Source organism: Mycteria americana, chromosome 5, assembly GCF_035582795.1.
Source record: "Mycteria americana isolate JAX WOST 10 ecotype Jacksonville Zoo and Gardens chromosome 5, USCA_MyAme_1.0, whole genome shotgun sequence".
Lineage (NCBI taxonomy): Eukaryota > Metazoa > Chordata > Aves > Ciconiiformes > Ciconiidae > Mycteria > Mycteria americana.
The window spans coordinates 40,970,027-40,986,312 of NC_134369.1; the positions used below are offsets into that span (position 1 = coordinate 40,970,027).

General features: G+C 36.6%; 1 protein-coding gene across 6 annotated transcripts in view; it reads right to left on the bottom strand.

Annotated features, from left to right (window-relative positions):
* Positions 1–16,286, bottom strand: part of STXBP6 (syntaxin binding protein 6) — a 129,094-nt gene that overhangs the window by 33,980 nt on the left and 78,828 nt on the right. For 3 of the 6 annotated variants that reach the window (XM_075503051.1, XM_075503053.1, XM_075503052.1), the window contains exons 3-4: positions 5,198–5,328; positions 3,261–3,426 (exon numbers count right to left, since the gene is read on the bottom strand). The exons of 1 other annotated variant lie outside the window; for it this stretch is intronic. In XM_075503051.1, the coding sequence (XP_075359166.1) occupies positions 3,261–3,426; positions 5,198–5,328 (297 nt within the window). Of the gene's footprint in view, positions 1–3,260; positions 3,427–5,197; positions 5,329–7,719; positions 7,783–16,286 lie in introns of all 6 variants that reach the window. 2 more of the 6 variants (XM_075503055.1, XM_075503054.1) reach the window with 2 other exon arrangements.

Consider the following 16,286-nt stretch of genomic DNA (forward strand, 5'->3'; position numbering starts at 1 on the left):
TTATTTAAAAAATACTTGTAGGGTATTAGAAGTTAAACTGACTAACCATCCTAAAAGAATATTGCTTTTCACATCCCCCAGAAAGTTCAAAAGAATACCACTTAAAACACAAATGGTAGAGGGGAAGAAGTGACATGGTTCATCCGAAATCTGGCCACACGAAGGTTTAAGAATGATTTGAATATACTGCTCTGGCTAATTAGCCAAATAACCCAACAAAACAATAACAACCAAAAAAAAACCCAAGTTGCAAATTCTGAACTGAATTTAATTAATTTCAAGCTATATCCTCAGGTATATGTTCTTTGGTTCGCTCGGCTACAGCTAGACCTTAGTTTTTCCAGTGAGGATGAATTTGAGATCAACACCACATTTCACTGTATTTTCCATAAAAAAGCCTGATATTGCAGGTTTCAGCCTAAATGGGTTTTGATACAGAGTTGGCCCATCCCTGGGCTTCAAACGAGGACTAGCAGAAGTGCAGGTATCTCCCCAGTGTCTGAGCCTGCCAACTACCAACTTGCACAGCTTCTAAAGTCAATGAGTGGTGCTGCTTCTGGTCACTTAATTACTCCATTTGCCTCAAAGTAACAGACCAGCTAACATAACCCAGTGACTGAACTAACTTCACAGTATTACATATTACCAAGGAGACCTGCCTTTAATTGGGAGATATTCCAAAGCTGCTATGATAGTTATTTATTTATTTTTAATCAGTGGGGGAAGCATGGCTCCACTAGATACACACTTTTAAACATAAAGTAATGCAAAAGCTTTTGAAGATGATGGACAGATTAGCGAAATATATTCCCATGTATACTAGAACATTAGGAAAAATGCTAAACCACACAGCAGAAAACAATTTTTCCACAACTCAAAAAAATTTAGTTTGAAAAGCTAATTTAATCTATCTTTTCATAATTAATTAATCTAGATTTTCAAGAAATACCAGCATGGGTGCTAGAACAATGCTTTTGGAACGGAATAAGAATTTACCTGTATGCATGAACACAACAATAAAGCTTGTAATTATATAGATACAGTATTTCTGTAGGAAACTTAGTGTTGCATTAAGGATACCAATCTGAGTACTGAAAGGAACAGCAGACATTTAAACAGACTATTGCACCTTATGTATTACAAGAGAATTTCCAATAATATGATTGCATTGCCTTTTATAATTATTGATACCAGTTATTTGCTAATGAGGACTAAGTTTTTGGTAGACTTCCCATTGCTCAGTGAGGCTGACACACAGAAAGTCACTGGAAATTAGGGTCAACTATTACGTGGTTTACAGTCATTATAGTTTCTGTCAAATTTCAACTAATCCACAAGGAGTCTGTAACACAGTGTGAGGAAAAAGTTGACAGGGTGAAGAACAGCAAAAGCACTGTATCCATGAGATTTATTAGTCCCTGGCCCTGTACCACGCCTATAGTCTGTACCGTGTGTGTACCCCCACAGATCATGTCTGTGCACAGTCAGAATGACGGGCAAGGAATACAGAAACAGTCACCATCTGGTATCGGAAGATGGCTGAATAAGCCCGTTGTAGTTATGAAGTTGTAATAGAGAGAACATGGGTATGCTTCATGGGACATGGTAGGGTCTAGTGTGCGTTAAAAAAGTAGAAGTCAAGCAGAAGTTTATGAATCTCAGTGGCAATTTTTTGTTTTTTTTTTTTCTCTCCCCCCACTGTGATGACACTTGGTCAGGCTAAAGGTTAATACTTGGGTCGGTTGGATCAGGAAATCAATTTGGACAGGTCAAGCTTATGAGAATAAAATAATTTCAGAGGCTGAAATGTGTGGTTGTTTATTAATATTGACTTATTAGCAGGAAGGATGGAAGTGAGCATCATCAGCAAACAGATGACAAACAAAGGCTTGGTATGAGATTTCTTCCATATGAAATGGAAAAATTGTAGAGGATATCTTCTCCCATCAGTGCAGAAACTGCTCCTCCCTCCTCCCCACCACGCCAAAAAGAAAACAAAGGAAATCCTATTAATGTGGAAGGGGAAAAAATGAGAGAGGACGTTTACAAGAAATTTTGTGCCTTTTTTCTTAGTTTGAGAAGACACTAAAAGAAAAGGATGATTGACAAAACAGTTCTGACTTATGATCGCAGGGTTAGTGGTAACCTCAGTATCAGTAGCTAAAATATAAGGACCAAACTGGAGATGATTTCCCCCTTCCTCAAGTTTACCTTCAGTATTTTAGAGAAAAGGGATGCAAGACAAAACAACAGCCAGAAAAAAGAACATATAAAGGTGGCTGCACAAAATATAGTTCTGATAATAGCATACAGGAACATATTCTAGATTTATGAGAAAGCAGAATTACCAGAAAGAACTGAGTAAGGCTCTCCATATTTATGGTTTATGTCTACTGGGGGAAAGAAACAACTAAACAAAACACCAAGTCAGCTTGCACTTCTCTTCTACAGTTTGGAGACTCATTGAGAAAGAGAAAACCAATTTTTTATTCCAACTGTGCAGAACATAGGAGGTGTAAGAGTTCTTAAAAGTGTTCTGTTTTAGAGCAGACAAAAAGGAGACTATTTTCAGAAATTTCAGTCTAAGGGAACAACTAAAACAGTTTATTTTCCTAAAGAATACTTCGTGAAATATGTGAAATCCTCCCCAAAACACAGTTTTTGTTGCTTGGGAAGTGGATGGTAAATAACAGTTTCACATATTGACCAGGATTTTTTTTACCTAATCAGACGTTTTTCAGTCTAATACTGGAAATTCACCTTAAGATATGTGACATATGAAATGTAAAAAAATTCTAAACTAACTGATTTCTGTCAAGATCAAAGTAAATTCCAAAAAACCCATGGGAAGTTTAGTAATAAATCACCTTTACACAGACTTGTGAGGAAGTGTCAATGTAGAACAGGCTTTTAGTAGGAAATCTTTCAGGCCACCCAGAAATGTTTCTCGACAAACAAAAGTAGAGAGACAAATCGAAATCAAGGTTGCTAAAAAGATGGAGGAGAACGACTTCTCACAAGGTGGGTAGGGGATGTTGCCTCTAGAACTGAAGACTAGGTAAGTAGAGACAGGGAAAGAGTGTGAAGTGGTGCTTAATGGAGAAATGCTGAAGCCTAGAAGTTTACTACTGTGAAGTTAGCACATTCAGACCCATGATTTCAAGATGTAATTAGACTGCAAGCTCATTTGAGCACAGAATCTCATGTGCAAATCATTTCATGTCCAACTGCACAAAGTATTCCAGCTTCAATTGACTTACCTCCCATAATTTTAGATTGGCAGTTGATAAATTCTGGCTTCTTGTCTGTAAGGTATCGCTGACAAGTGTGATGTAGAACCTGAAAGAATGTGCATTTTTCTGAAGCTGTGCTTGCTACCCATTGGTCAAAAGCATTTTCAAATAGTAAATCAAATTCTGGGGAATCCTAGAAGAAAAAAAAAAACAAAGACAAAAAACCACACTACTATTACTCCAGTTTTATAAATGATTTGGAGAAAGATATAGAGCTATTATTTTTTAAAAGGTATTATGTTGGAAAAAGCAGAAAGGTCATGCAACTCAAGACCATCCTGGGATCATTTTTCCTTTGCATATTTTTTGGATGCAAAAAAGAACAGGCAGGAAGTTTTTACCTTGCAGGTATTTTTAAATGAGGAATATTCAGCTCTGAAAAAAATACCTGAAAAAAAGAACTTTAGACCAAAAAATGAAATGTTAGACTCTCTCAAGAAATCCTTGTTATCTACTAGTTATTTGTGTCTTCTATATTACACAAGGATTTGTGCCTCTAAGCACAAAATCTACTTTTACACTATATTATAGAAGATGTGGTTCTGCTCTCTATGCTCAACGAAAGAAGGAAAACAAATAGCAAGTCCTAGTTATTGTATTTGATGTATTATCGTAAAGTGTTGCATAGGTCTCAGGATAATGTGAACAAAAGAGCACTCCCAGAACAAATCAAAGCCCAGCTCTACACCATGCATCAACTGCCAAAATAAATAGATTTTATGCAAGAAGTATTGCTATGTATTTAGCAATATTTGCTAAATATTGTTTTGTAATCTAATCTAGTACATGCTTTTTTGAATCGATGATACTAGGAATCACAGGAAGACAAGTTTGAAAGGAACATGTCTACCCTTAAGAACTTGATAGGACTTTCAATCTGAGAGTATCCCAAGTATCTGTTATTTACGTAGCTGAATAGCAGATACCGGGAAAGGGCCTAAAACTCATATCCCTTATCTATTTGTCATTGCTCTTGTTTTCATTGTCCCTTTACCCAGAGAAAATATAATTCCACCCCCTGCATTTCATAGGGCAGTGGCCAAAGGGCTGCTTTTTTGTACAAAAGACTGTACTGGGTAGTAATAGAATTTGGTGCACCATTGTTAAGATGCTTAGGTGGCTGATCAGAGCACAGCTTTGAACAAACCAAGGGGGTTAAGTCACGAACATATTTTGCTGTACAATGAACACAGTAAGTCACTCTGTGATCACATAGTATGAGCCACACTCCTAACTTCTAATTCTGCTGGTTTACTACTGAAGATTTGTATTCATAAACTTATTACATATTAGTACGACTTTGTCTTGAGACAGCTCAAGGCAGGCTGTATACTCCACATTAAAGGAATAATTCCAGAACTATTTAGTGGGGGGGTTGTTTGGTTTTGGGTTTTTTTGTTGTTGTTGTTTAAATCAGCATTCACATGCCGTCGGCAACTAAACCACACTACCACCTTTGGTAGAAAAAGGTAAGAAATGCGGAAGGATCTGAGAGGACTGTCCTAGAAAGAATGCAAGGTTCACAATATTTCACAAACTTGAACCTCAGTAACCTCTCCTGTCCTTGCTTCTGCTTACTGCTCTAATGGACCCCAAGAGGCTTATAGCTGAAGACAAGGCAAACAAGGCTCTTATTTTTCTCTTTATAAGGAAGAGAGAGAGTAGGAAGAAAAGTAGAGAAAGACAGGAAGAAAAAAAACCATATAACTATGAGCTTTGGCCTCCTCCCATCTTTCCCATTAAAATCTATTTCACATATTCCATCGAGTTATTTCTTTTTTGAGAATCTGCACTTAAACCTGTGTCTTATCTTTCCAGGCACCCTTTGAATAGTGAAAGAATGCCTGATTCACAAATCAGTAATGAGAGCTCAATTTTCATTTTCTAGAAACGTTCAAACTCACCCGATTAGGGTCTATACCATTGACCTGGCGAAGCTGCTCAAGCATCCACTGCGTTCTCCTGACAAAAGACGTAGAGCCTTCAAATTGCTTCACCTTCGTAATAGATGCTTGAGCTGGTTTCTTGTTCGTCACTGAACATACAAGAGAAAAAAACCCATATAACTGAAATGGAATTAATGTTTCAGGAACGTGCCGCTTATTTCACTGTATCAGTAGCTGGTTTGCTAGTGTATTTATATAATGTCCCACGAAGTAAATATATGCCACTGATTCTGACAGTAGAACACATTCCCTTTCCTGGATAACATACTGAAAAGCACATTCCTTATTTTCAGAATGATGGTACAATGCCAAACAAGCATTATACTACGCAAAATTGGATATATCTTAGCCATTATCAGCTTAAGTTGCCAACACCCTGTAAAAAACAGAACTAAACCGAAGGTCTTTCCATCTGAATTCTTACAATCACCTTACTGTTCTCTTTTCCCCATGCTAATTAGCAGAGGTTTCTCATACCCAGCCTCTTATTAATTTTTCTCTTATTGTCATTTTAGACAAGAGAACACATCAGTGGCCCTAAATACACAGCAGTTTAACCAAAAATTAATTCCTTCTGTTTCTTTAGTCACAGCATAATGTTTTGACATCAAATTGGAAAACACAAAGAAAAGAGAAGCTTTCAGATATAGAGGCAAACTACTCATAAGTCTAAACACATACTGTTTTTCCCAGAGCCTTTCCCAACAGTTCAAATAACAAACAATTTGCATCATCTGTCTGCTTAAATCAGCATCTACTGCATCACTGTCTGTAACAAGTTGCCAGCCTCACTCTCATTGCTTTCCAGATAAAAATGTACAAAATATGTATCTCTTAGTTAAGGTTTATTCATACATTGTTCAAAATATAGTTTTGTTTAAGTAGTATTTTTCTTTCTACGTAAAAGTTGTCTTTATCTGCTACATAGTAAAACAAAATTCAAATACTAAAAAAATCAGTTACCCTAGAAATTCAGATTAAGGTATGTGGTATCTTCCCAAGACGAAAGGCTAGGCAAAACAGTTCTCTGGTGCTTTCAAACAAAAACAACAAAAAAATTGGTTTTGGTTGCAATGAAAAAATTTTTTATGGTGTCTTACACATGACGAAAAAGTGCTATAAGCCCAAAGTGAGAGCCTATATGTTTTCCAAACATACCTCTGAGTACATTAATAACAAACTGCTGCTTATAGGCAGAGTGTCTTGCCTTTCAATTTTGCACCTAGTTTTCCATTATATTTACTTTTCACAGAACCATGTAGATACATGTCCTTAAGTTTTTATGCCTATTCAGACACTAAGTCCCCATCATACCATATACATTATAGTCTTTACAGTTTCTTGACAGACTCGTTTTTCATTCCTATCAAATTTTTAAAGCTAGAAAGATAGAAGTATTGCAGTTATAAATTGATAGCTTGCATAAATTATTCTTCATATACTACAGCAATATAGTTTAAGGTATTGATACCAAAGCAACTGCTTTTCATATTGGCACAGTTATATAGACAGATGCAGTTTAACAGTGGAAAGAATGGTAGACTTCATTTTGTAGCCAGAGAGAAAGCTTCTGCTTAACTGCAAATATTTGGAAAGGAATCTCATTAAACACATATTCACTTCCGGAATGATGACTGAACTTCCAGGTTTTGTTGGAATTGCCTTTTACTATTCCATATTGCAAAGCAGCCAACTCTCAAACTTTTCCCACCTCCTTTTTCCTGCATACAGATAAGTCAGCTGCATTTGAAGACTCGAGATATTTCTAGTCAAATAGAGCAAATTTGAGCTGCGTATATGTTTTTAGTTAAAATCTAGTTGACAGGACAGGATGGTGCTCTGACAGATCTACCAAGGCGCTGTTGCTGCAGCGGAAGATAATAGGTATTCCAGCCAGGTCCCAGGGAAGAGGAGTGACTTCCTCACAACCCAGGGAGCAAAGTCTTCATCAGGGACCTCTCAACCAGCGCAGAGCTCCTGCTGATCCTGGCCTAAAGCATTTCTCATTAGTAGTTCACCTTGTCCTGGGATGGTAGAGCCTCACCTCTTAACTGTAACGGATCTGGTGACTGAGAATTTCAGCCCACCATAGCACGTGCCCTTCTGTATTAGTCTGGGCCATCTACAGCTTCAATCTTCTTAGCGCTCTTTTCCTTAAAAGGAAGGCAGCATCCTACACAGACTTTGCTGAACGGCATACTTTAAATAGCTGTGTAAGCATTTACACACACTTCAGAAAATCCCACCTTGATCTAGTTTAGAAATCAAAGCTCAAGATACAGACCACAGTGAATATCTGTGTGGGTGGCTTGAGATATTCCTTTTATTACATTCTGGTCACTTCAGCACCTGCAACTATGGAGAACCAGTTAAAGTCAATACCACAAAAGTGCTTCTACTCTGAATAAGTGGAATTTGGCACAATTCCCGTACGAGTTAACAGATGTGCATCTGTGTGCAGAGAGTACACTAGGAATTACCTCATCAGCCTGAAAACAATGTTTGAACTTCACAGCAAGTGTCCTGAGGGGCAGGAAGAGGCTCTGGAAAATTAAAGTTTGAATTTGTTACTCAGTAACTCACACAAAAAGTATGGTATTACAAAATAGTTCTCCATTTATAAGTGTGCTTAGATAACTTGACAGGCGTCAGGTTCTGGAACAAATTGGCCAATGACTTAAGATCCTACAGCGTAAGAGGACCCTGGTGTAACAAGGTAGAGCGTTTACTGGAGCTTTTAAAGAAGTGACTTATAAAACTGTTCTCTTTTCTTGATTTTGTACTGAATCAATGACTGCAAATATAGTAGATGAGACCGCTGCTAAAGAAAATACTTTGCACACAGCAGATGCAAGAAAGGACTCTATTACATCTGTTCAATACAAAATCCCTAGCTTTTGCTATACAGCAGCCTAAGTCAGAACAGCAGTGGGCAAGTTATTCCATATTCTTACAACTCAAACTTTAAGATGGACCCAATTCTACAGAAACCTTTGCATTCACATGGGGCATGATAACATCCAAGTCTCAATATAAGCAAGTAAAAAAGGCTGGTAGACTTCGACCACTCCAGATTATCAAGAAATTAACACGCACACACAAACTAAACCAAAACAGCAAAACCCCCAGAAACACATCTGTGGGGGACTTACAGGGAATGACTAAAGGAGAAGCCAAGCAGGAAGAAAAACAAGTAAGTGGGCCAACAGCTGCAATCCCAAGTTACCATGGTACATTATTTTAACTGAAGCCAGTTCTTTAAATCCTGTTCATTCAACACCACCACCCAGTATCTCAACCTATGAAGCACTCTACCCACAGTATATAACCCACAACACATTTACTCAGCAGAAGCCAGACATCCAGCCTTTCTTGCATCTTATCACTGAAGTGCAGTAATTACTGCGAAGGGATGTTTTTACATGCTGACTTTTTTTTGCTGTCTGAATTATTTTCTGCAGACAACTAAAATGAAATACAGCAAGCAACATATATATTTCAGGTAACACTTAGCCTGAGACGTAAAAGTAGGAAAAATAAAAAAATCTCTGAAGTATGTATATTCTGAATATTTTGAATGTGATTTCAGTTTATAAAAAACAGACTACCAGCACTGCTATTATTAGATCTGGAAGAATGCTCATGTTAAGTGTGTCTTACACAAATCCAAAGGATATTTTACATATCAGCAGGTCCCATGTCTATCCCACATATCTAGTAGTAGTCCAGAGAGGAATTTTTTAAATTTCATATATATATATACATGTATATATGAATGAACAGACTTTTGAAATGCAATCTTACCCCCCCAATTTTTTACCTGCTTTAAAAAGTGTGAATGCGACAAATTAACTTTAGACACCAATCTTCACAAATTTACATATTAAACACTATCAAGGCAGTTTAGAGGGAAGACCAAAACCCTTCATGGGACAGAATCCTGTACAGTGTTTTATGGACAGGTCAGCAGACGGCATCCTTGTCACACTTCTAATGCCCGTCGTGCTCCTGGAAATCAGTTCTCTGCCTATCTGCAACCAAGGGTTTGCAATGCTTGCTCTTGCATAGAGTTCTGCGGTTAAGTCCTCTTCTTCAATGGCATCAACCAACAAGTATTCTTGATATAACCCACAAAATAAACAGAGAATTTCTTAAGCCTTCACAAACACTCCTACAGCTTCATTTATCTGAAGAGACACAGTATGGTGTCTTGCCAAGATGTTCACTACTACTTCCATGTGCCGTTCAACAACAGCATTTCAGGGTCAGAAGTCACCTCCACTTATTTTTATGCCAATTTGGTTTGCAAAGCACTTTGAGACCATGAGATGGAAGGTCATATGTCAGTAACATTTAAAATTTTGAAATCTTTAAGCATGTGAACAGTGATCTGAAACCCAAGTGAAACTGAGACACTAACAAGGCTAATTTAAGAATTGCTAAAAAAAATTTCCATTTTACAGAAATAAGTGTCTGGCTGAACTGGGACCCAACACTTTAGTTGTGTATTTACCCTCCATCCTTTTCCACTATGCTTTATTCTCCTGCTCCATTTTAAATTTGTACGATGATAGCATTTCTTAAACTGCCTTTTTTTCTTTCAACTATTGATTTATTGCAGCTACCCACTGAGCTTGTTTCACTTTGTGAACAAGACGCAGGTAATTAAAGTGTCTAGAAACTAAAGTATATGTGTACTTTAGTACTTTTGCTATACCAACAGTTACTTAGACTGACATTAACATCAAAGGCTCTATCACAACAAACCAAAAGCAAACAAACCGCTGCAGGCAACATGAACAACTGGTTACAACTCTAAAAAATATGGAAAAATAAACATGAAAAAACACAGTAGACCATTTAAAGCAATAAATAGTTATATTTTGGTTCCCTTTCTCTTTAGACAGCAAAACCAGGAAAAAAGTCTAATTCAATTCCCCTCTCCCTGTTTCCCTGGCTGCGCAGTCCAAAATAATCAACACGAACCTGATCTCACTGATGGCACATGTATTAAGGCAGTGTGATTTTTGTGGGAAAGAAATCATTAGCTGGTCAGAACCTACAAGAGTAGGTCAGTGAATCAGATGACGTACATATCCTTCTGTTGTCACACTAAAAGGTTGTAAAGAAAGAGTGAAATAAAAGTATTTATGGTATGAACTGAAGAAAGGCAGCCTTCTACTGCTGGTATGGAAACAAACAAAAAAAGCCCCCACAACAAACTCTGGAACTCTTGTGTATTTGTTAATACACAGACAATTTATATTAAACATATATTCAAACCTAATTTGAAATGGTTACTTCATAACATTCACTGAAATTAACAGCAAAGCAAATGTGTACTTCATGTTATGAGAAACAATTTTCAGACCTCTGAGATGACAGCACACCACCATTGCACCTGAATGCATTTCAGTAGGACCATTTGAATGGCCTTTTTTTTTTTTTTCTTTTTTAAACACAGCAAGTATCAATTGCTGATTAATTGGTCAGCATCTTCAGAAAAGCTAAACCAATGCAGAAAGATCTCTGGCAATATACTTCAACTGGGTAAAGATACATAATTTCTCAAGCTTTGGACAGACGCCTGAATCTGAGTAGCTTAGCTTCACAGATTTTACCCATCTTATAAACAGCTACTCCTTTTTTCTTAATACTTGGATCCTAGGTGCATTCACAGATCAAACATATCCAGTAGTAATATATTCCTCGTTAGACTCTGTAACAACATGTTTGAACTGAAAGAAAATTTTTCATTCTATATTCTACATTACAAATTTCACACCTGCAGTGGACTAGATTTTATTTGAAGATGCTACGTGTGGATAGCATTCAGTTAATCTACATAGTATCTTAAGTTACCTGCATACAGTTCCTTTTATTAACATAAAAGATTTCCCTGTAAGGGACCAGAGCAGAAACTAACAAGTTAATACTTGGCATCTGAATTGTTACTACTGTTACTATTATCAAAGTCCTCTGCAAAGCACTGAATCTCAGAGCACCCCTGTAAAACATGCTTCTTTTAACTCAAATAGTTTTATTTTAATAAAACTACTCTCATCTGCCATTGCACAATCTTGCAATGGTAGGGCTGAAAATTTGACTTAAATGATAGTTCTCTCGTATTTACTATTCTTTGGGAAAACTCTCCAAGACATCAGTTGTCTGTCTTTACCAAGGATAAGTCTACCATTTCCAATCATGGAGCTTTCCTAGCCTTTAAAGAGGAAAAAACCCAGAAACTGGTAAAAAAAATTGTTGTAGAGAGTAAGACATTAAACAAGTTTAACAGTAGAGGAGAAAGGAAAGCATGCACACTGTTAGCAAATAATTTTAACAGTGTTTATTTCTCCAAGTTAAACCACTCTCCTTAACGAGACCACAGCAATTGAGGAATGACATACACCTCCTTGAACAGTAATTTTAAAAGGTACTCCACCAAAGAAAGGTCCATCAGGGAGCATTTTGTGGCGGGAAAGAATTGTGCACAGGTAGGTCTCACTTTGATATGCAATTAGGGGACAGCTGAAGGACTTCCCTAACAGCTTCCATACCCCAGAACATAGACTATATAAATAGCACAAGCCTAAAGTGAAGATCACCTCCGTCAACTGGAAGTTTACTAAAGCCACGTCTTCAAAACGTTACATAAAAGGCTAACTTTCCAAAGTCGCATGGAGAAGTGATTTATGATGATGTACTTAACTGAGTATTTTGAAAAGGTACATTCTCAGACTGCTCAACTGAGCAAAAGCTGAGTATCTAAAGTCATAGATACATTAGATACATAGATACATTATAGTAAAATGAATTATATGGAAATATCCAGTATGTTGTCAGAAAAGCCAAAAGCTGCTGTGGCGGATACATGGCTTTCTGCAGCTTTCTTCCATGAACTCTCAGCAAGTCAGTTACAACATGTATTTTTGAAGTGTCCATATTTGTGCTTCCCCATAACTAGTTATAAGAAAGATAAATTGTTTGCAGTTCTCTTCATCAAGGATTTTACTGACTTCAAAGATTTTCAGCAGGTTCATTAAATATACTAGATTTAATGTGATTAGGTGTAGATTTATGTAGTTTAATCTAGGAGATTTAAATTACGCTATTTAATATGGTGTAGTATAATGAACAACAGGTAATCAAACTGGTATTCAGTCAATCTGCTATTTCCATTTCCTAAAGGCTTCACCAAAATAAGTACTTTCCAGGTAGAAAACCACAATTAAAAAGATATCAAAGGATAAAGTTTACCTTATAACTTACCATGCAACATTTGGGTACGTGAACTACCCTCCTCATTACGTTTGTGGGTGGGCATGCGTACAAAGGTAAGACTAAACATCTCAAGTGCATGCCACCAGCTTTCTCACCAGCTCTTTTTTCAGTTTGCATTCTTTTCCATTTGAAGGAGGCCTGTTGATTTGTATATCTTAAAATTCATAGCTCCTTATGTTACAGGATTAATTATTGCTATTTCATAGGCATAATTCTTACAGGAATATACTCCAGGTAGCCCTTAAAGGCCCCAAATTTTCTTTGCAGTAATGTGGAAGACTCTGCTCTTCTCTTTATTTGTAACTCAGTTAAATGAAATTTGGCTTCAGATTTAATCTCTCAGCTGTGAAACTATGAAAACCTAACCTGAATGTGCCCCTGGCTATTACTTAACACAGGAAATTTGAAACCAAAGAAAAACTTAGAAACAGGTTTAAGATACAATTGATGAGTCATGCTTAATGAGAAAAATAGATACCCTACAGACACAGACGGCTCAAAAAAAAAAAAGTCTAGAAATAACTCTTACACATTTTAAACAGAAAATAGTATCTTAAAAACCTTTTAGTGATTTACTATGCTAACGTAGCATTGATTTTTAATTTGCAGTAACATTTTACTGATTATAGTAGTTTTCCTTTGTGAAAATTCTTCCTCTGAAAATTACTCTGAAAAATAATCTATACTGCCAGTGTTACAAGTTTTCATTAATTTATTTTAGAGCACAAAAAATGAGCGACTCAACCTTATTTCTCTGCATGTTATAGATCCTGATAGCAAGAGGCCTTTGCAGCTGACCTTATTTTTCTACTGTACTGTACACATCGTACTGCACCATTATGAGGGACAACATCCTTTTCATTACATTTCATAAAACGAAACAAAACCAACTGTTAATATTCCACACCACCCCCCCAAAAGAAACTCATTACCACCTTAGAGACATGTTAGTTAATTATAATTGAAAAAACCTGTTTCCAGTAATTGCAATGATCACTAGCACTGTCTTTACTAAACATAAAAATGTAAAGGAAATGATGATCTTAATCAAACAGGATTGTTAAAACCCTTGTAATGTGAGTGTGTTTCACAGTAATATTTTCACATTCTACATCCAACAGGATTCACTGTTTGCCCCTCAGCAGATTAACAGTTTGCCAATAGTTGAGTTGGGATGTGTCTATGTTTGACCTGCCTGAGGAGACAACTGTTTCCAAAGAAAAACAGAACACAGGAAATAGCCCACTGGCAAAAGTACTAAACCCACCTAAACAGATTTTTAAAAAGTCTCTTATATTTCTGTTATTTTACATACTACGTCACTATGATGCTCCCCTTTGTGCAAAAAAACCAACCAAACAAAAAAAAAAAAAAAAACACAAAAAAACCCCAAACACACCCCCACTCCCCCCCCAAAAAAACCCCGAAACACAAAAACCCCTAACCTAAAAACAACTCACAATTATTTTCTCCTCTTTAGCTTGGCTTGTAATGAAAGTAGTTCTCAGGTTAACAGACACTCACTAAAGCCTTCTAAGCACTGTGATCCTACCAAAATGGATACAGAGTAGAGAAGGAAAACTAACAGATCCAAAGGCCATGAAATAATTTTTGACACATTAAGTGAATATATTAAGAAGCCAGACCTAGAGTCATAGCTGAAATGTGAAGTGAAGCCAAAAGAGAAGAGAGATTTCAGTTTGGAAACATTTTAAAGTTTTGTTTTGGGTCCCAGGTCAATACTGAAGTGTTATTTAACAAATCTGTATAGATTGCACTAATTTTGTCCATCATCTGCCAATGCCAACAATAGAAGGTACTACAGATGTACATTCCAATTTCCCTCTACCAAGTACCAATTATCAAGTCAGAAAGCCCCCAAACAAACAAAAAAAACCCCAAAGACAAAAAAGAAACCCATTAAAATATATGGACCCCTAAAAGCAAAAATCTCATTAATACCATAAATAAGTTAAATAGAAACCCAAAGAACTGATTAAAAAAAAAGAAGTCAGAACTTTCAAAAAGTTATTTTTATACTATACATTAGTGGTCACCATTCAATTTAAGATAAATAGGAAGCATTCAGTAGTATAGCACCCAAGTGCTATACCATACATGTCTTTCAACTGCCAAAGACAATTTTGATACTGTCCAGCAGATTTTACTGATATGTCATTTCTTCTGAAAGATTAAAAACAGTGATTCTCTCCCTCCTCCAATAAGATGCAGCCACAAAAGTCCTTTTCCTTCACAGGGCAAGAAATTAGCCACTATTTTCAACACTTCCAATATATAGACTAAAATACAAGACCTTGTTTTTTTGAGAGGTTGAATGATGGAATCAGGAGGTATTTAGTGAAGTGTACACCTCAAGAGCTGCAAAAGAAGACATCAACATCCATGTTTTATGAACTGAGTTGGCCTTTTGAAGGGTTATTAATCATCCCTACACAGGGCCAATTGAGCTAATGACTCAGGTCCTCTCAGTTAAGCTGTATGAACAGGGAATGCATACTAATGCTGGCTTGAAACAGATCTGCAGATTAGCACTTGAATACTTTCTCACCTAAGGTTGGTCTGCTCTGGCACACTTCATGGAAAAACAGAAGACGACAAAACCTCTTCCTCCAAAAAGTATAAAACGCACCCAAACTGTTGTTACACATCTGGCCCATGCATCTGCTTTGCAAAACAACACAACAAAAAAAACCCGAACCCAAAACAAAATACAACACAAAAACCCACCAAACCAGAAATAAAACCATGTCTGCTAAAAGCACTACTGCTTTTTTATTTTTTTGTTTTGGGTTTTTTGTTTGTTTGTTTGTTTTTTTGTTTTAAACCACCTGAACAATAGGATTTTATCTGTCTGGGTAGGTAACTATGAATTATTTGGCTCGAAGTGTGTGTTTTGCATGACTGAATTGCATCAATTTCCTACCAGAAAACAGCCAGTGAAAGTATAAATGAATTGACAATACACAAAGTATAAGCTAAAGGCATCTCACACACAGAGGAAAGGGTATTTTTTTTAAAGCAATATCCATAGTGTTCCCAGACACAGTACACTAATACTGGTCTTTGAGAGGGGAAAACCAATTATTTTCTTTTGTAAATTGTGTGTATGAGTAACACATATTTATAGCCAAATTAAAACCAGGTGGAAGAAAAAAAAAAATTGTTCCTCAGATCTACCTTCCAAGGTTAAAACTAAAGATATTGTGAAGCAGATAAATGCAACAGTTTGAAAGATCTTGAAAGGAGGAAAAAAAACCCCAAAGAACAGGTGCGAAACATGAAGGAAGTAGAGATCACAAAAATCAATAATCTTAAATATTTAAAATAGTTCCGCTATCTAGCAAAAGTTATACAACTAGGACAATCAATAGTTTGAACTTGTGTCAGCAGGCGTGCCCCCTTAGCTTACAGTCATGCTGTGATTGTTGGTGCAAGAGCTATAATGGAGTGGAGCTACCTGCAGTCTTGGTGGGCAGTTATACAGAGGACATTAGTACTACTGCAATCAAATTTAAAAAGAGTTATTCCCACAAATAGTAACATATCTGGAGAGGAAAAAGAGAATGCTACAATACTGCAAAAAAGCCCTAATCCATGGTAGTATCTGGAGAACAAATAATTCCCCAAACCAGGAGAAATACAGTAGGATCACTTTAAACTGGAGGGGAAAAAAAAAAAAAAGCTAAGAAAAATCTGGGTATGAAGAAGTGCTGCAAAGAACCCCAATCTGCATTTCACCAAATCA